The sequence below is a fragment of the Varroa jacobsoni genome, unplaced genomic scaffold (assembly GCF_002532875.2).
Source record: "Varroa jacobsoni isolate VJ856 unplaced genomic scaffold, vjacob_1.0 scaffold_1236, whole genome shotgun sequence".
Taxonomy (NCBI): domain Eukaryota; kingdom Metazoa; phylum Arthropoda; class Arachnida; order Mesostigmata; family Varroidae; genus Varroa; species Varroa jacobsoni.
The window spans coordinates 77,546-98,010 of NW_019214138.1; the positions used below are offsets into that span (position 1 = coordinate 77,546).

Genomic DNA, 20,465 nt, shown 5'->3' on the forward strand with positions numbered 1-20,465 from the left:
TTTCTTCAAATGCATACAGCCAATTACTACGAACAGTCTCTGTAGGCCATGAGCTGACCAGAACAGTCTCCCCGTATCTGTACTGTATGGTGTTTGTGTTGTCAATTATTAACATCTTTAGCCAGCCCCATCAAAGTCTACTATTTGCATGTTTTTGGTCAGGGATGTCGAGAACGTAATCTATGAGAGACCAAGGAATCGCGCTTACCAACTGACCGCAGTCTGCGGCTCTGTTCTGTACGGCCTTACATATAAGCCAGACAGAAAAAGACAAATGACAAGGCATCCAGTTTTGTATCTGTGGTAGAGGGATCTTCAATTATGACGCTCAATAGATAAACATAGACGATTTTCGCTCACATACATAGTTCCCTGATCTTCTCAATAGTGTTTGCCGTGCAACGCCTCCATTATCATTCCTACAACGCTCTGGTTATTAAATGCCATAAAGAAATACGAGCATTGTCATTCTGTATGGGCCTACTGTCACTACTTATTACAGCGCGGGGATGTGCGTTCGTGAAAAAAAGGTATGTATAATTCCAGTTTGGATAGTATTTAGCTGAATTAGATACTAACTATAGTAGTCGCTAGTACCAGCACCAGATCCAGAGGAAACCTCAAATAGTGCCGGTCTATATTATGCTTATCTATCTCTATCGTTTGCGGTTTGAATTACTCGTAATACCATAATAGTACTGAATGGTACGGGAGCGCTAGTTTGCGTCAGCATCTCCAGTTTGGTCTATATATACATACATATGTATATATACGCCGCTTTATGGCACTAAGCACAGAGTTCGTTGTATGTCGCCGCACCTACTATTGCCTAGATGCTAAATGGAGGGGCAAACTTTTTTAATGAAATGTGCTGATTTAATAATGCACTGCTAATGTGCTTAAGAAAAGTGTTATATGGTGACGATAGTTCTTGTGTACCTATCATACGAAAGCCAACCTGCCAGCAACTGTGGCATGTATTCTGGCCCCAAAACTGAGCCGCTAATATTCGTAACGTGGAGAGCGGTCCTTTTACACAAGAACAACTGCGCGATTGGAGAAAACAATGACGTTACACAAGACGACGGCGACAATGATACCGAGCCGTTGTCGGCCGCTGAGGTCAGTGATTACTGCTGAGTGTTACTTCAAACTTGGAGACATGGATATCTTCTACGCAATCTTTCTCTGGGAATCTCGAAAGATTTTCATCATCTGGACTCGTTACATCTAATGAAGTTAGTTTGTTATGTGAATATATATATCGGTTGAAATTGGTTCCTGAGAACGTCCAAATGTTTGACTCGTTTCTGTCCTATTGTGCGGCATTCTCCAAGGAGACGCACGGAAAGTTAAATGCGTAATTGGCTCATTGAACGGAGGCTTCATTATTGACGACAAGCACTTCGCTTCTAATTCAAATGCGATTAGACTAGCATGATTTGACGAGCTTCAAAACTACTGCTAGATTGTAAATGTGACAAACTGTTATCTACCATAGTAGTATGCCATATGCTCCATGGATCAAGACTTCGTGATGCGGCTCTTCGGCTCGCACTCGTAAGTTGCATTAATACGTTAGATCTGCTCTGAAAGGCAATCGAGTATGCAATACTCTGTGAAAACGAGAAAGCTTCCATTTAGAGTGCAGTGATCATTCTCCCGTCTGCGCCTCGCTTTCACGAATTTTGTGATTGTACCGTCCACCTGCAGTAAAAGCAAAGCATAGCTGCAATGTGATTTTCGTATTTTCGCGCCGAGCTGCTGCTTGATTCAGGAACATGCGCTGGTTGAAGAAATTCCAGCAAGGTCGCTTGAATAGACCGGCCGTCGATGTAACTTGGTCACAGTTGCAGCTTGACAACATCACAGGTAAATTTATCATATATCTATTATCAAACCTACGTCACCTAATTTATTAATGACTGAGGTCGGGTGAAACATTTTTCTTCATTTTTTGGTATTTTACTCCCCCTGTTGCATATAACCCGAACTTCCAGTGAGTTCCGGATCTGACCTTCGACCATGCAATATAATCTTTTGACAATTGAAAGTGTATTTTGATTTGAAAATGCACTTCATGCAACAACAAGATATATAAATAGCTTATTAAGATCCAGCTAGTGAGCTAAATGCTCAACGGTCCATGCTCCATTAATAGAAATTAGTGACTCGTCGCAACAGAGTGTAATAGCACTAGTAACGTAACCGAACTAAACGTGCGTCATTATTTATTATAAATAAAATAATATGTCCCTATCCATATACCATTGTCTTATCCGATAGATAATTATCAAGCCATATTTGATCCAATCAGTTATTTTTGATAGATGTATATCCTTCAGCTGTGCGAAAACGATAATTTTATCTCATCTTAATGCGGTGGTTTCCACATTGGCGATATATCCATAGAAAACTTTGACGTTGATGCAGATATCAGTAACAAGCCCTTGTATGTAACTTGCTTTTGTTGGTATGCAGTGATGAATAGTAGAGGTAAACCTTTTTAAACCAGCGTAAGCTATCCAACCTCCAGCAGGTAGAAAAGTAATGCTGTTCTAGTAGTAACCGAGCTCACCGAGCACGTAAACACTCAACTATACTGTGTATCTAGATATATCGCGTAAATAGTACATGTATCTGCTCTAATCAAGTCGGTCCTTTAAACGGACACCGAAGAAGGAAAAGTTATTTATCCGTTCGAAGTCACCGGTCCGTTGTATTCTCACAGGGGCTTAATGATATCTCGATGCAAATTTTTTTGACAAAGCTGAGTAAGGTGGCTGGCGGACAAAGTCGAAATCAGATTTGCTGTGACGGAATCGTGAAAATTTCCATCTCCAGTGCTGAAATCATCGTGGTTGCATACTGCCATTTAGGAACTTTTGAAGTGACAACAAAATTTGTCTCAAAAAATATTACATTTAGAATGTACTTCAGTTAAATATAACGTATGTATTTATGGAACAGGATAAAATTCCAATTACATTTTTCGTATTTTCTTAAATTTTTATTTCTTATTTTTTATTCTTTAACTTTTTTTTTAATTTAACGTATGTTCAGCAGTGTCTTTCAGACAATATCTCTAACGATTTGGTAACGACACTTGGTGATTCAAGTTGCAATGCTATATGATAATAGCCAACTACAGAAATGGTATCAGAAATAATATCAAAATGTTATTGGCTGAAAAGTATCAGAAAACGCACCTGGCTCATTTACGAGCAGATTTTAAGCGCGTAAATCTTGGAAGACCTGTTAAGCTTGTAAAGATGAACTCATGTTTTTACCAGTCAGACTGGTGTATGAACTAATTGACCAATGGGCTTCGTGTTTCCAACTAACGATGAAATCTTCTTGTGAGCATAACCCTTCTAACAATAACACTCCTGTCAAAATGCTATTAGCTAAAATAGTGTTGCTGCTCTTTATCAACGAACACTTCGACTGGCGAACCGCCCAAGCGTTCCTTTTGCCTTCAAAGCAAGTGCGAATGCGTTCATCCGTCTGTTTTTATTCGTGTCGACTGCAGCGCGACGTGGCAAGAAGTTCCAAGGAAGTGGTGCGGATCGGCAACACAGACGATCAACTGCGTTTAACAACAGCTGGTCAAATATTAGCTTGTCTGCTCACGACGTTGCGGTCAGCACCAGGCTGCGAGCCAGGGGCCAGCCAAACAGACGATTTGATTGGTTGTTCTAAAAATCTCCGCTGGAACGAACGAAGTTTCTTTTGCTGGGAAGACTTCCGGTAGTTGTCATCTGTTTAGCAACGATAAACGTGCACCGAAACGGACTGTGTATTGTTTTAGGAATTTTTGCAATACGCAGAGAGACACGATCCGAGCAAAAGTGACCATTGTTTTTACTAGTTAGACATATACTGTCCATGGTCAACCAGCCTGTCTGGCAAATATAGAGTTATAATCAAAGTAGGAACAGACGGGCTCTTCTTCTATGTGACACTATTAGGAAGTGACGAGAATCCATATACCATTAATTTGAAGTTTTTTTTTAAGTGTAAAATACAAGACGAATCAACCTTTTGTGTAGTGGTGCTAGCTTGACACTTCCGCGATAGAAATTCTGTCGCGGCATAGACCGAGAGCAAACCAAAAAACGATGGCTAAATGTGAAAGCGTAGACAAGGATCTGGATAAGCTTCTTGATTCGGCTTTGGATGACTTCGACAAGCCGAAAACGCAACTAATGAGTGCGGCTGCCGCTGAAAGCGTTCAAAAACAGCCCCTGGCTGATGGTGCAATGCCAGTAGCTTCGGAAGTAGACGCAGCCAAAAGTGTGGCACAAAGTGGAGGAGGCACGGCCAACAATGACGCAGGCTCTGTCCCAGAAGACGAGAGCGCTGCATGGAAGACGGAAATTGAAGAAATTATGAAAAAAATTATGGATCAAAATCCGTTGTTTCAGGAGTCGTTGAGTAACATTGCTCAGCCAGCGTCGAAGACACCTAGCGCCACAAATGAGTCGGACTCTTCATCGACATTCCAGGAAACGTTGGACACAATCACGAGGGCCATTCAGCAATCCCTGCCACCAGCTGAGAGCATTAATGACGGCGGCAGTTATCGCATGCTTGACCTAGATAAACTTCTGGGTAGCTTAGGCTTCGGCGGTGGAGATAGTGCCGCAGGCAGCAGTGATGATGTCGGAGGCTTTATGCAGATGATGCAAGGAGTCATGCAGAATCTACTCTCGAAAGAACTCTTGTATCCGGCACTGAAGGATTTAACCGAAAAGTACCCGAAGTGGTTGGTCGAAAATCGTGACAAAACGCCGACAACAGACATCGTTCGCTACGAGAAGCAGTTGGAAATTATGGTTAAGGTGTGTGAAACGTTCGATGAAGAAAACGACGCGGATAGTCACGACATCCGGAAGGAACGATTCGAAAAAATTCTTGAGCTGATGCAGGAAATGCAGAAGTGTGGTAATCCTCCGGCAGAACTCATAGAAACTGGAGAAGTCGTTCCGGGTGTTCCGTCGGGACAGTTACCGAATATGCCAACTCCGCCGCCTGAGTGTAGTCAACAGTAGTTAACGTAGCAGCTGCAACGGGACACAATAAAGTAATACTAAAGAGTAATTCTGCTTTGAAAAGTAAAAAAAAAAAACAAACGCTACGGTCACGTGGCTGTAGCTAATTGCTCTTTGAGATGACTCATTAAAGGGATTTTTTTAAACAAAAAAAAACACAGTAATTATACAAGTCTGTGTAAAATCTGACGGTGATTCGTCGCAATTGGTGTTGTTATTTGATTTGTTAAAATCATTAAAGAGATGCCGGAGTGCGTCGGTGGATCAGAGAAATTAGAGAGCTAGTGCTCGAAAATACTTAATGTTAAACACCAAGTTACATACAAATAAAATGGTATTATCTAAATTGAGACACGTTGCGGTTGTTTGTTGCGTGTGATCGCGTAAATGAGCGTATGAGTATGAAATGTGTTTAATAATAACTAATGTATGTCGATTGGATATGGAGGAGATGATATTAATGGATGACTCGCTACCCTACATTTGTTGTAAGAACCACAACAATTCTGTAAGGATAATGAAAGGGCTGGAAGCTTGACATGCGCGATTATAGAACTGTGTATACGTCAACTGACGCAGACTAGTGATCACGTTATGTTAACAAACATAACCCGCCATGCAAGTAAATTTGTTCGGCTTGGTGTTTTGCATTTATTTTTGCGCAAAAAAACGCCAACACGAACTAAAATATAGCGGTACGCACTCTATAAATTGAGACCTTCTGCTTGACCGTGTTTTTGTTTTATTAAAAACCCGAAACATTTCGGATTTATGATGTCGTTCCCGGTGGACTAACTCTGCATAGTGCCTTTATATGAGCTTGGAAACTTTCCACATCAAGTAACGGGAGATAAGGGAAATGCGTAGTGTATGTTATTTTGCAGCTTTTCTGCCGATCTGAAATCAGATGGAACACGGGAATTTCTCCCCGACTGCGATTCTCCTCAGGCAGAAGCTGCTTGTATATTTGTGCCAGGTTCTAGCAGAGCCTGAGACATATATATTAAGGGTGAATTTGATTGATTATAATATTATGCTAATTTGTACAAAGTGCACGATTGTGAACTATTGGGGCCAGCTATCAAACCAATGAGTGGTGGAGCCGATTTAGTAATGAATGTTGAACAGTACAGCTGACAGGAGGCTATGTACCTAGCAACTGCAAATTTCACAGAAAAACCGACTTACGCACAAGAATGATGATAAATATGATGATGATTATTATTAAGATGTGCTTCTACATTCTAATTAAAAATACACGAATTATGTGAAAAAAATATGTAACAAAACTAGTATATTAAGTGAGAATAAGCAAACGAGATAATAAACAGAAAAGCTGGCCGCTATTTTCTTTAAAGATGTGTTGTTCTCTTCGATCTATTACACAGGCGGCTTAATTAAAATGAATTTTCCGGTGATCTAATTATATGGGCTGGGTGATTTTAGAATTTGTTCAAACGTGGAAAATATTTACTGTTTTTCCTGATATCACGCAAACACCCGCAACAGCATCATTGGAATGGTAAATGAACGAAGGGCATGGAAATACAAATCAGGCTTTGTACTCCAATATATCGAGACGCTATATATCTTAGGCACATTATGGTACTGGCAAACGTTTTTTTGTGTTTCACGAAAATCCTATTTTTTAAAACGAAGAATCTTTGCAAATTGAACCATTTACTGAAAAAAAAAAACGCTAGCGCACAAGCGCAAGGCGGATTCAGATAAATCAAGTTTCTCTACGCCTGAAGTGCTTCCCGGCCTATCGGTACGCAATATAATAGTAAAATATCGCCCACAGGACGCTGAATAATAAGAATGAAAGGTAAGCAACAAGTCATGCACGCTCAGATTCTAGTAAAATGTATTCTGCAATCACGTCCTATCTTTAATAAGCACTAAATCTTCATGTTAATAGGTCTCACTCTGTACGTGATTTTCTGCAGACAGCCGTATTTTTGGTGTGTGCGTACCACAAGTTTGTCGGTAATTGTAAATATCATTTACTTTATTGCCCCAACTTAGTAAACTAAATTTAGCAAAAGAAAATGACAGGCTAATAAACCTTTACTTACAGTATCAAATATTAAATATGTAGATGAAATCAGATATTTTTGCCCAGGAAGAAATTAAGGTAAGCAATCAACTGTATTAGTTGATAGCTGAAATAGGATATTAAAAAGTTAACATTCTACATTATATGTAAGCGTTTGCCATGTTGCTGTTGCCGATAACAGCGTCAACTCAAAGTGGGGTATTTATTTGGAACTTCGGATCATTGATATATCAATTACACTTAATGGTTGCATTTGCATTCTTACCCTCAGCAAAAATGTAGGCATCTATCCTCAATGATCTTATAGACAAGCTAAGTAATGCACTTTTTAAATGGAAGTACGGACGTTTGCTTCGCGTGTGAGGTCAGCCGTTTGATGCATTGTTGACACAGTTTTGGACGTAAAACTGGAATATTTATATTATATTCGAAAAATGTATCTTTTATGACATGACTGACTCCTTGAATAGTAAACAATTCTTAGGCCTCACGGTCCTTGACGCTAGTTGTGCTTTAATTTTCTCTAGCTTGTGACAAGCCAACCTTGCCTACTTCACTTCTGGTGTATTACGAGTATGTAAAACTAGCATCGAGTCCCACTTATATACAGAACAATGCTAATAATCAGCAACTAGAACGGTTACGCTTTATTACCTATATAGATATTCAGTTAGTATTGTAAACCCGTAAGCTATCTAACTGTATTCAAATGTAGTCTCCTCTTTTTTCATTGAGTTCCGGCTCCTTAGATAACTATATGTTCGCTTTCAACCTCATTCGAACTCGTCTATGTAGTGCTTAGCGTATGCATATATTAGCGTAGACCCCTTTGTAGGCCTTTATATTTAACTAAATTGTTGACCGTCAGATTATACCAATGGCCAATAATAAGTAACCGCCTGACCATCAGATAAGTGTCGACGCTACTGTACGTAGATCCCCATACCGGTGTAGTGTCCACATGCTTGTCTACCAAACCTAAGCACATCTACATAAATCTCAAGTCAGCGTTAACGTTCAGCAGCGCCAGACTGGCTATCGTAGACAACAATTGCTGTTAAGAAACAATTCTCATTTTAACTGTAGTCGCAAGCGTTGATTTCGCCAGAGCGTAGTTAGTGTATAATTAGTGGAATAGCAACATCAATATAGAGCAGTAGCAGCGTGTACGACTCTCCTTAATACAGAGTTCACTTATCTTTTACGTAGTAATAAGTATGCTACTTAACAAATTATTCACTTTATATATACATAATGAAACTTCAGTTGTTGACGGCTTAAATTGTTGGATCTTATTGTTAGGGGGCGGTGTAATTTTTGTGTAATGAGTTGTGGTTTAATAATATTTACTGATTTCGAAAGAGTCTGATCCAACAGAGCGCTCTTGCAGATTTTCCGTTGTGTTACTGTTGTTGTTTTGTCTTTTTGTTCTGTTTTCTAACACTGCGCGAAATGTCCGTGGTTATAGGCGGCGGCAGTGGCGGCACACTCGGCCGATATCACAATAAACTTATACCCCATCCAGAGCGAACGTGTGAATTGTTCGAAGCTGTGCTCGATGGACTTGCGTAAGTTAGACAGGATACAGAATGGCTTATGTAGGTTATGAAATAGCTAGTTGATCCTTTGTCTAAAACTGCTATTTTACATAGGAACTGAGACATTTTTAGAGGTTTTTCTTCGTGTTAACTGCAGTAAACTAGGTTACACCTAACCTAAGTCTTTATTTTAGGGGTTCGAAAGATTTAAGCTCTTTGTTGTCCCGAAAGCTGATTTAGATTCAATGCGTTGTATGCACGTAATTATTGTATTAATTATGTCGAATTGGTTATAAATATACAATCTTACGTCAACAAGAAGTCTATACCAATAATCTCTAGCGTATATGGCGGTGTACAGAAAAAAAAATCTCTAAATTCGAGCCCAACTGCGTATAAGAACTAGGCTGTCGTTAGTACAAATTAAAATTCTGGTCTAAGCGCATTTCGCCCGTTGTTCTGGTGAATGGCAAGCCAAAAGAACCAATGCTTAAGGACAGAGGTACCGGACATAAAAGACATTAATTTATTTACTTAGTTGCTTAGCATACGCATAAAGGATTTTCATCTCTTTTACGTTCACTTTTTTGATATTTTATTTTTATTAATTTATATTTTTTATTTATGCTCCAATTAGCGAAGTTATCTTTTGTTGTTTATGCAGGGACTGCATGGATGTTACTAGCGAAGATATTCGCACAGCGGAGATGTCATCTAGGGGAAATTCCCCCAAAATTGCTTTTGTTGCCTCGCAATATGTTCAGCGACTGGAGGCCCAATATGATGAGGTCGAACGATTGCGCAATCGCTACCTTGTTCAGAAGCAGCTGCGGGATGGGGCTAGTGAAATGGGTCGCGCATTCGTCACCTCGTCGCTAGGCAGAACACGAGAAAAGGTACGTGTACGTTCAATAGAACAAATTGAATAGCAACAAAGAGTTCAGTCTGTTCTAGTTTGGCTTTTGGGAAAAGTTCATTAACATCATTGAACACCCAATTCAGAAGCGCATAATGGAGTCCTATTCCTACATTAGCAATAGGGACTTAGTTAGGTTCTACTTGAAATAATTTGCTTACGCTAAATAAATACTGCCGATAATTAACGATGTTATTACTGATTCATACCACCAAGAATATTTGTACATACGCAGTCTTTAACAAACATTTTTTTTTAAATTTAATTAATGTTAATTGAACTCTTACAGGCGTTGAAAGGTATCCGAAACACGTACAGGGAGTGTGAAATGACAATGAAGATGATCGAATCACAGCTGGAGACCAAATGTCTGGGCAGCCTACATCTACAGATTAATGCTATGCAAGGCTTTGCTAGAGTTTGTCCAGGGGACCAATTCCTCATTACTATTCGACATGGAGAAAAAAAATGGAAGACGCGTGGAAAGGTGCATGTTACTCCCTGTGAATTCGCTCTGGCCACAAATGACGTTACCTAGAAATTGGTGTCCTTTTAGGACGATGCATGACATAGAAATTCTCATTTTTTATATCATGCATTCTACCACCTTCATAATTTAAGTTAGTCAATCTTTACCTATTAAAAACTAAGTTTAACTAAACACAAGGTGTCCGTAGCCAATGTAAAAAATGCTTCCAGCCGGTGACAAACGGTAATAAATCAGTCTAGAAAGGTAATATTTTTCTTTACAACCAGCCTTGAGTGATGACCGACAGGACCTAATCAATAATATAGGCATTTGTTCATGGTTGCCAATGGTAGTTTGAGAAGCCGCTAGTAGCAAGCCAACTTAAAACTTTAAAAATTAAAGAACATTTTACTTCAATACTAAATGTGAATGTGACAGATTGGAAAGAGTGGAGCTCAAACCTGGGATAATCGTGAAGCGCAGTTTCGATTAAGTTCATGGTATCATCTCCGGATTAAGGCAGTCGAACTAAAAGGTTTAGGCCGAAGTGTGCAACTGGGTGAGCGCATCTGCGAGGTCCCGAAACTGATGCGTGCTCAAGCGCAAACGATGAACGTCAAATTTGGTACGAGTGGAAGTCTGCAGCTAGAGCTTGTTGTCGTTTGGAAGTAAGTGCTTGTCCTGGAAACAGCTGAATCATTATTTAAAATATTCTTCAATTCAAATTTATTTTGAATATTAATATAACTGAACAAATAAAGCACTATGCAATTCTTACAAGAAGCGTAAAAGCCAATCTGTTGCAAGTTTCTTCTGGGTAAGTAAGTAACTTGATAATGTATCCCGCAGCAGGCGGCTAAAATTAGCATACTTCTGTCATTTAATTTAATCGTCTGTCGAACGTTTGCTTACAGCCCTCTGCATGGAACAGAAGAGTTAAGCGATACTATCTCGAAGCGAAGCAGACCCGTATCCGCCTACCTTATCAACCAAAGTGGACTGGTCATTATTTAAGAGACAACATTTTATCGAAATTTTACTCATCTTTTATCACTGTAACTTTAAAACACAAAAAGATGATCCAGTGCCCACATACTTGGAAATACTTTCAAATACTTTAGTGAAAATTATTTGACAGACAACTTGGAAATGGTTCGATGACGCCAAAGATGTTTCCTAAATATTTGTTTTTTCTATTTGTTCATTTTGTATACGTTTAGCCGCCCACTCCACCGTCGAGTGGGTATGCTAGCAAGTCTCCTGTCGCCTCCAGAGCAGGCACTGACGCTTCATCGGCTAGCGGGTCCCTTCGGGGCGTCGAAGATGCCCTCGAGGCGTTTTCTTTCCTTGACGAACAGGACGATATGGACTCAGGCGTCGGACATTCACGAAACGTGTCGCCAATGCCACCACCCTTTCCGCCGCCCCCCTCTGCAGCGGCTTTACAACAGCTTTCGCAACAAGTATTATTATATATCTATATAAAAGTATATCTGTGGTATCTTACTGGAACTTAAATGCTGTCCTCGATTAGCTTCAGCATCCAAAGCCGCTCCAATATGTACCCTTTCCTACGCATTTGCATGTGGCACAAGCACATTTCTGTTCGTCACAGCCAAATTACATTAATCCTGTTTTTGCAAACAAAACTTAGCATAACCTGTTCTCGTACACGAAACGTTCATCTTATCACATTGTCATGGCCTAGGGTCGTAAAATCGGTTTTCTTAGTCGTATTCGTGTTTGTTGATCTGTATTCAGTGTCGGCGACCAGCGTCGAACGAGGCTGTTGATTTATTACGAGGCCACACTCAGGCATTCAACCGTCCTCATCGCGTCCCACCATCGACGTCATCTCATCCAAGAGCTAGTCCCTCAGGCTCTAGAGAATACCAGCTACCACAATCATATCCTCAGTCTCCAAATGTGGTACCCATGTATCAGCCTCAATATCAGAAAGAATTAGAGCAGTCACTGGAACAACGGCGGCAGCAACTGCGCGACTATCGGCCACGGCAAACAGGGTCAATGCAACAACAGCAACTGCAGTCGGGGTCACCAACTATAGGAGTTGGCGTCAATCGATTCGGTACTAATCTCTGTAAAGCCACAGCTCCGAATCAGGAATCCAGCCTACCGCAGCACCGTCGTCCTATATCGCCGTTCCAGCAGCGGTCCAACGAAGCGCCGCCGTTCCGAACAGACACGCACATTGTTAACGGATATGACTCCACTATTTCGTACCGCCTTTGAATCTTGACCCGAAAAACCTTTCTACAAAAAACAGGATCCGTGTAACGCATACATAGGATTGAATATAATCATAGAAACAATAATAATGATAATTGTAGATTCACTGTATGAATAAGAGATCATACATAGTGAAAAAGAAATGCAAGATAATTGTGTACGATGATGAAGGTGGCGACCTTGCGCATAGGGTAGGAATTTTGTGGAGTATTCATAGAGTTCTATTAGATTCACAAGCGTAATGAAACTGAATAGAGCCTTATTTTAAAAAGACCCCGTTTACTTATTGCTAGTTAACATGCGGTAGCTATCGCCGCATATGAGCTAATGGTAACAGTAGCATTGTACTTTCGTACATTGTAATGTTGCCATGGTAAAATTCGGACGGGAACAATTGTTTCTTTTAGATATTGCGCCTTGTGGATAAGTGTGTAATGATATGATAATGATTAATGAATATCTGAAAATCAAGAATAGCCAATATATCTGTGAATACTGTTATATGCTATATTTATCTCGGACCAAATTTTCTGCTTTCTTGCGTGTCCGCTGACGTGCCTGATAAATCGAATCGTGGCGAATCGTGATCGTAATTGGTAAGCCTTCTTTTTTGGAATATTATACTAGGACGCATATGTCAAACTGACTTCTGCTTTTTGCCTAATACAATAACATTGAACGGCGGTACTTTGAGACCATTGGCAATATGACATATTCTGGTTGAACTAATAATTCATCTATTTTCATTGTTATATATGGTTATACATAGTCGGAACCAAAAATAGGAAATGTGTATCTCTCAACCGCAATTTGAACATTCTCTGTTTGGCAATATTTTTATGCGGAATTGCGTTTCCTAGTGTACGATAGGTTCGATATTGCGATCACATGTACAAATGATAAATGAAGCATAGTGTCATTAAGAGGAGGCAATTTTTTGTCTATCACTTCCTACTGGATGCGTAAATATTGGCGAAAAAATAGCTTTGTTCCTTTATCCAGCTATATAATTATGTTGTCTTCGTATAGCGGTATGGCAAAACTGTAAGCTATTCATAAATCTAACTCGATGGTGAATCGTTGCCAAAGATGACTGTCTTCAAACGTTGTATTGCACTTCTAATTCGATTTGACAACGAATTCGATTTTGGACTGCACCCAACGTAATTACCGAGGGGCATCTACATGGCCGAACCCAATTTTGTAACACTACTACTGAAAGCAGAGCCCGGTCCGTAGAGAGGAATACAAAAGAGACTTCTAGTCGACGCGTTTTGCGGACAAGTGGCCATGCAAAAAAGTCCATAGGCGGTAGTAAAAACCACGTAAATGGGCAGAATACGTACTGGACTGTATGAAAGCATAAATAAACCTGTACAGGCTTGTATAAGAAAAACAATAGAACTTGTATTAAATGTATTAAACTAGCAGTTATTTTTTAGGTTTTCTGCTTATTGTTACTATCGTTCGTCTACTTCGTGGTTGCTTTATTATGATGTTTGACGATCGCTAACAGGTAAAGTCTATTTTTTTTAGAGAACTGGTTTAGACTAAATGCACGGGTATTTATTACTAAGTTACAACACATGAGCACTTCTTATGACTTACAAATTAAAGATTATCGTAAAACTGTGTTGTTTTTGTTAAGATTCCCTTGTTTTATCAAGTATTTTGTCTTTTTACCTTCTCTTTTGACCTTGATGATGAATGTTTTGGGATTTTGCGTCCGATACCACTGTTAGGTATGTATGTATACCTGAATTCAGGTCTTGAGGCAACCTAGAAATATATTTAAACGAAGCTGTAAATTTTGATGTCTGTTTTCATAGGGGCGGTGGAGTTGTGTCGGTTTTGAGCTCTACGAATATGATTCTCGCTTAGGACGCGAGTGGTCCTGGATTAAAATTCCAATGAAAAGCGATCTCTGTAACAAAATTAACTACTATGCAGCATTTTACATCGTATCTTAGATATCTGATGGTTGGCATGTTCCGGGTAGCTCAGCTGGTGAACCTGGGAGATCATAATATGAGAGCTCGAGTTCGTTGTTGGGCGGAAATGTTTCAAAATAGAAATAAATCCTAAAAAAAGACCTGAAACTATACGCTATAGTACGATACGGGTTTCATACGAGTTGGACAGGAACGTCTTTCTAGCTAATTGTCTTCCCGCTTGCAGGTTCGCGTTATGGAACATCCGCTGCTGTTAATCAATGCAGAAGATTTCATATCGTAAACATTTCCCACTAAATTATTGCTTCTATTGAAGCAAATGACAGGTGTATTAGAACTGGTTATAGTTAAAATATTAGAATTATGACTTTTAATTAATTACTCGCTCTTTGATAAGACTAATTGAGAACTCCTGTATGCGATACACATCACTACGTTTCTAATAACCCGCGCTGGACGAAGGTCCATATGTGTGTCACGGTAGTTGAGGCCAGTGCTGCCCGTGGACCAGAGCTGGAGATAATGCATCGTAGATATACGCAATTTGAAATACTTTATTTGACTTAATAAAAACAACAGTAATACTTCAGTTTTCCCCTGCGTGACGGCAAGAGCGTCTTCTTTAGTTAGTGTGGAAACGCGCTTCGTCGCTCTTTGTCTGTAGAGAATCCACAACCCTGAGATAAATAGTTTTTTCCTAAGCTACCCGGGCCACAATCAACGAAGCTCCCATATTCTAACACAGCAAAACACTTTCGACATGATTTTTTTATTTGTATGAGTCTCTTGCAGCATATACATATTGAAACTACGGCAAATTATCCTCTTCCATGGCAAAGTTAGCTCCTGCACGGCAAAGACTGTGAAGAGCTTTAATGGAAAGTTCTTTTGCACTGGCCATATCCTCCAGGTCTTGTTCTGATGTATTATAACTTTTTCCGATAATCGGCAAACTATACATGACTCGTGACCGTACATCTGGCAGCAACGAAAGCTTCAGAGTTTAGCCAGATGAGTTCTTCGACACCAATCCTGAAAATTTTTGGCGAAAAAGAACGTACGCATTAATTGAGAGATGGCAGAATGTCGTGGAAAATCATGGCGAGTACATAATAATAAATGAATTTGTTACTACAAAGAAAAGGAATTGCTTATGTTCCAAGGTAAGAGCCGTTTATTACTACCAAGCCTTAAATAAACCCGAACATACGACTGTCACCGGTAAATGCATACATGTAAGGAATTATGAAATATTTTTTTTTATATATATCATATACAGTTATATCAATACATTTTTTAACACTAAAAACAGCATGAACTTGCTTGACCGGAGTCTTACAATGGATAAAGTTTGAAGAATGTACCAATTTCACGTAGGTTTCTATATACTGATAATGGTAGCTGAGTTTATTTATTAATCCTAAAATAACATGCAAATGAATAAAGCCGTTAGCTACATATTGCTCAACATATGTACATCTTAGGTATAGATCCACGTGTCCACTTAAACCTGTGCCAAAACATAATTGTTACATTGCTTTTAATTACTATTTAATTTTAATTTTTATACGCATAGGAGCATAGTATAAAACAATTTATTTTTTAACGTTTAGTTCCCAGTTCGTCAAAAACAACAAAAGTTACATGCCATATGGTCAATTGTCTAAAGACTATGGTAGGTCTATTGAAACTGATACGTATGACAACATAGCACTGACCCGGACGCGTTCAACGTACCATGCGGGTTATGTCTCAATGACGCTACCTGCTTGTTTCGTATTGGTACGTTCACTGCGTAGCGACGCAGAGCAAATGTCATTTCGTGTCTGTTGTGTCTGTCAAGGCTATGTACTGCTGCAGATCGCCGCCTTGAATCGCTTTTTCGTACGGGCGTGTAATTACTTTGGACTGCCGTATATTGCATCTGTAGCCGATGATTTTTATAACAGCCTGCGACCTTTTGACTTGAAGTGGGTGGATATTACGTCAAGAGACTTAACTTTCGGTAACTCTGTGAAGCCTTAGAGAGACAATATTATGAGCAGATAGTTATTTGATGAATCAAGTTTTGAGCGTTCTAATCATAAATTTTTTCTAGAGTAAATGGCCTGTGTTCGATGCACGAGTGTAATGCACTGCGTATTTCTATTTGTTACTGAGCATTTCTGAAGCAAGGTCTCTGAATATTAACCTAAATTACAGGTAGCATAGACACATTGATTACGACTCGTGTGACTTTCCCTGAATCTCATCGACCGACCTTTTTGTTTGAGAATGAAAATGTCACAGGACGTCCTGTAAAACCATCTGCGAACGAAGTGGGACGAAACGAATCGACAGCTTTGAGGCTCGTTTGAAGTGGCTTCGTGCTGTACCTACTGAGTTAACCTGTATGCTTAATGCTGGTAAAATCAGTTTTTGTGAGTGGCGTAGGCCACTTGATACAGCTGCTATTTTGTTTAAACAAGGTAACTGGTTGGCATTAAATTAAAAATTATAAAGAGAGTACTAAGCAGACGATGCTTAAACTGGTTGGGATAATTGCAAATTAATAGGAGTTACGTTGTAGCATCCACCGATTTCCGTTTAGATAGCTGATATTCACATGTTTGTCCATTGCAGAGGATTAAATGCCTATTTCGATCGCGTTTGTGTGTGATATTGCTGTTGATCTCAAATCTTATTGATTATGCTCATCGGGGAATTAAGCATAACATGATCCCGATGTCGTAAAACGTTACTTAAAAAATCCACATCACAATTCGAAAGCGGGACGCAGCTGGCATTGTACTTTGACTTGTGCCAAAGCAGTGAGCGAACTGTGCGCTGTATAACATATATGGCAGCGATGAATATACTGTCGCCTTCGTTGAAGATTCTTTGTTTCGTGCTTGCCTCTAGGAAGCGTTACGCTGACCAAGAACCTCATGGTTTATCTTTTTAGATGTTATGAAGTAAGCTCTCCTTGTGTAAAACACCATAAGCAGCCATAGAAGAAAGGCAGTCAGAGGAGGCCTTTATTCAAAAGCTGCGCAAAAATAGAAGCTAAAATAATACGTTGAGTATAGGCTTGCCGATTAATTAGAGATGATAAAAAGCATGTTCAGAGTTATTCGTGATGTATGCAGCATGGTAATTGGCAGGTGTACGAATTAGTTATTTTGCAGAGCCTAGGCCAATTTTCGGCCATTCTTTGAGCACGTCTAACAGGACCTTAGCTTACAAAGGCCCAGCATTTAGCATAGCCTCGCCTCCATGTGTTTAAAAAATCTTCACTTATCCTCTTGTAAATATTGATGGCTGGGCTCTTCAGACATTTTAATACATGCTTTTCGCCTGAACAAAACGTGGGCTCGTCCGGGATTTGAACCCGGGACCTCTCGCACCCTAAGCGAGAATCATACCCCTAGACCAACGAGCCGACAAGAAACACAGTGAGTCCAGTGATTCATGGGTGTTTACCGTCTATTGGCCACAACTTTCAGCAGATCAGAAAACTGCAAGAACAATATTAATAATAATAATAATAATAGGGATTAGAACAATTTGTTGGCAGCCATCATATAGATCACCAACTAGTTTGGCTGGACGAGGACTTTTTGGCCTGTAGATCATGATGACAATGAATCGGCCCCAAAACGCTTAGCTACATGATAATATTTTCAAAAATGTTGGCTGGCCAAAAGGGAATATTTTGTGAATCACCTGAGTTTGTGCATAGTATTTATCGATAGGATTAGCGAGATTTTGTATTAATTCTATATTTCTTTGTGTGAAAGAGCACTATTATAAGAGTTAAAGGTTATTTTTTACGTCTTTTATTGTTAGTCGCACTTTTACGAAGAAGGAAGGTGTCGAATACAATTATTTTTACATGCAGTTAGCTACTAATATACTCTACTAATATATAATACTCTAAAGTGCAATGAAGGTTCGTTCGGGATTTGAATCCGGTACCCCTCACATTTTCAGCGAAAATTCCACTCCTAGGCCAATGACCCGCTGATAACAACGGCAATACCTGCTGCAACGAAGTAATTATTTATTTTGCTGTCGTGCAGGCCTAAGTGATCCAATCCAAGTATTGTAGAACGGTATTTATACACCTATATATAAAAATACATGTCAAATAATCATTATCAATAGAGGCACCTTAGTATAGTATACTACTACTGCAAAACATTTTGACAAACAAACAGTTAATAAATTATACTAATAATACAATAGTGCAGTTATATACTACGTCTATAATGATGATACATATAGAGGCTTCTGAACTGATGTAATATGATTTTTATCTATTTTCGTGTGAACTTAAATAAATACATATGCATTGACATGTACAGTATGCCGCTTAACTCCCAGTATCTATTAAACTGTGTGCGCGAATCAAAAGTACTTCGCATACATTCAGATGTAAGAGTTAATCTCAAAACGTCTACATAGCTTTCCACAAGCATAAGTTCTTTCTAGATATATCATTCTAATGCCTAATCAATGTAATAGGTTTTCTTCAGATGCTAGATTGGTGGACGCGGACAAGCATGTTTGTGATCAGGTTATACTCAGAAGCAATATCCGTAGAACAAGGTTCAACCTCATATAGGATCCTGAGTGCGCAAGTAGTCGATACACATATAATTGCAACAACATCTCCTTGAGTTCAAAGTTTTGTACCGTGTTAGTCGAAATCGCTGCGCTCAACATGGGGCTTGAGTCCATGACCCTGACACTGAGACAACAGTTATGCTCTACCCATTGAACTACCACGCTACGACTACGTTAATGGCCCTGTTGGTTTCCTGTTTTTTAACCAACGGATTTCCGTTGGCAAATTTATACCGATTACACCTGTACACACGACTAATGCCATTACTGCTCTGGCTACAGCCTCTAGTTGAGGTAAGCCAGGGGCTGCTGATTCAGGCCAGAACAACGACAAATACCAGGCGGAAAACGAAGCTAGGCAGAAAAAATTGGGCCTTTAGACCTTCTTTCGTACGTCTGTTCATGAGGGAAATATGATGCTTCATATTTTTATAATTTACTGTACTTCGCTAAACCCGGCATCGCTTGCGTCCGAAGCGGGCAATGACACCCCTGCACCAACGAACCGACTCTCTATTTATAACGTACTTTAATACTTGACCTCGTAGATTTTTATAATAATAATCTAATAAAAAAAAAAAAAACATTTTATATAAATTCTATTGAAGAGTCAATATATTATCTATTCACTGTCACATTTAAGAAGCTTTTGTTATCTTGGCTCCAATTCATTTATTTCGCCCCAACGCAATGTTTCAGGTCTTTTTGAAGAAGCAATTTAGCACCCTTTTCAGATGAGGTTCGGAGTAGGAATACGAACGGAAATGTGCTAGTCCATCATCTTTTGGTCTAAAAAACATAATATATCTAAAAAAACACTCAGGTAAGTTCTTGTGGAACAGTTTTGGCAACTCTCGCAATGTATGATCTGCTATCGTCGCGAAGAAGGATGACTTCGTCTTTTCTGTCAGCATAGCTTCGTCTACTTGATGCAGCAGTGCCGTATAGAGATCCAATAATTTCCTGCTGTATACGACCCTTTTAGTTCGATCAAACACTTGACCGGACAGTATATGATTGATCACTCAAGATGATGACGCTATCTTTGAACTTAGAAAACCACTTTCGAGACTTACACTCAGCTGTACAGCACCATATATATGCGTTATGTAATAAGTATTATCCGGAGCAAAATTCTGGGTTGTAACAATGCAAAGGGGTTTTGCAACTACCCCATTTAACGCTCAACATCGAGGACTGAGATTATTCAGTTTCATATTGCATAGATCCCTCCATAAGCAGCCTCAGCCTTCAGCTCAATATGGTCTTATGGGCGCTAAATGGGAGTTACGTTTTCATTTTTTAGCTTCAATAAAGTAGCCTGTAATAAAGTCATTTTCTCCACAAGAGAAAAACATTTATTCGAATTGAGGCGCGTAAAATAGTCGCCTTCTGTGAGCTGTAGGCTAGCACATGCCAACCATAAATTTTTTATTGTCATTATTGAAGCAGCTTTGCCTCGCGCTGCCAGGGCAGAGATGATATGCTCCTAGTGTAAACCAACCAATTACAGCAAGTCTATCACTCTGTTAACCATAATTAATACTCTACTATTATTACTAACAAGTGTGGAGTCTTCAATTTAGACTTTTATGCTATAACGAATCGGCTGGCTCGGC

The 20,465-nt window shown here is 39.4% G+C and overlaps 2 protein-coding genes, 1 long non-coding RNA gene and 1 other non-coding gene across 11 annotated transcripts in view; 3 read left to right on the forward strand and 1 right to left on the reverse strand.

Annotated features, from left to right (window-relative positions):
- LOC111267890 (rho family-interacting cell polarization regulator 2) overlaps positions 1 to 13,690 on the forward strand; it is a 76,606-nt gene extending 62,916 nt beyond the window's left edge. For 6 of the 8 annotated variants that reach the window (XM_022846455.2, XM_086971489.1, XM_022846456.2 and 3 more), the window contains 7 exons: positions 8,582 to 8,681; positions 9,316 to 9,547; positions 9,857 to 10,054; positions 10,475 to 10,704; positions 10,951 to 11,038; positions 11,257 to 11,499; positions 11,798 to 13,690. In XM_022846455.2, the coding sequence (XP_022702190.1) occupies positions 8,582 to 8,681; positions 9,316 to 9,547; positions 9,857 to 10,054; positions 10,475 to 10,704; positions 10,951 to 11,038; positions 11,257 to 11,499; positions 11,798 to 12,289 (1,583 nt within the window). In that variant the 3' untranslated portion in view covers positions 12,290 to 13,690. Of the gene's footprint in view, positions 1 to 1,486; positions 1,873 to 6,514; positions 6,883 to 8,581; positions 8,682 to 9,315; positions 9,548 to 9,856; positions 10,055 to 10,474; positions 10,705 to 10,950; positions 11,039 to 11,256; positions 11,500 to 11,797 lie in introns of those variants that run through there. The other 2 variants (XM_022846458.2, XM_022846459.2) reach the window with 2 other exon arrangements.
- Pex19 (peroxisomal biogenesis factor 19) lies at positions 3,592 to 5,404 on the forward strand. The gene has a single exon (XM_022846463.2). The coding sequence runs from the start codon at positions 4,122 to 4,124 to the stop codon at positions 5,052 to 5,054; it is 933 nt and encodes a 310-aa protein (XP_022702198.1). The 5' UTR covers positions 3,592 to 4,121; the 3' UTR covers positions 5,055 to 5,404.
- A 2,329-nt stretch (positions 13,691 to 16,019) lies between the features above and the next one.
- On the forward strand, positions 16,020 to 19,597 carry LOC111267889 (uncharacterized). The gene is made up of 2 exons (XR_002684898.2): positions 16,020 to 16,208; positions 16,441 to 19,597. It is a non-coding gene; the product is annotated as an uncharacterized LOC111267889 (long non-coding RNA).
- TRNAP-AGG (transfer RNA proline (anticodon AGG)) lies at positions 17,588 to 17,659 on the reverse strand. Its single transcript has one exon. It is a non-coding gene; the product is annotated as a tRNA-Pro (tRNA).
- Positions 19,598 to 20,465: the final 868 nt, after the last annotated feature.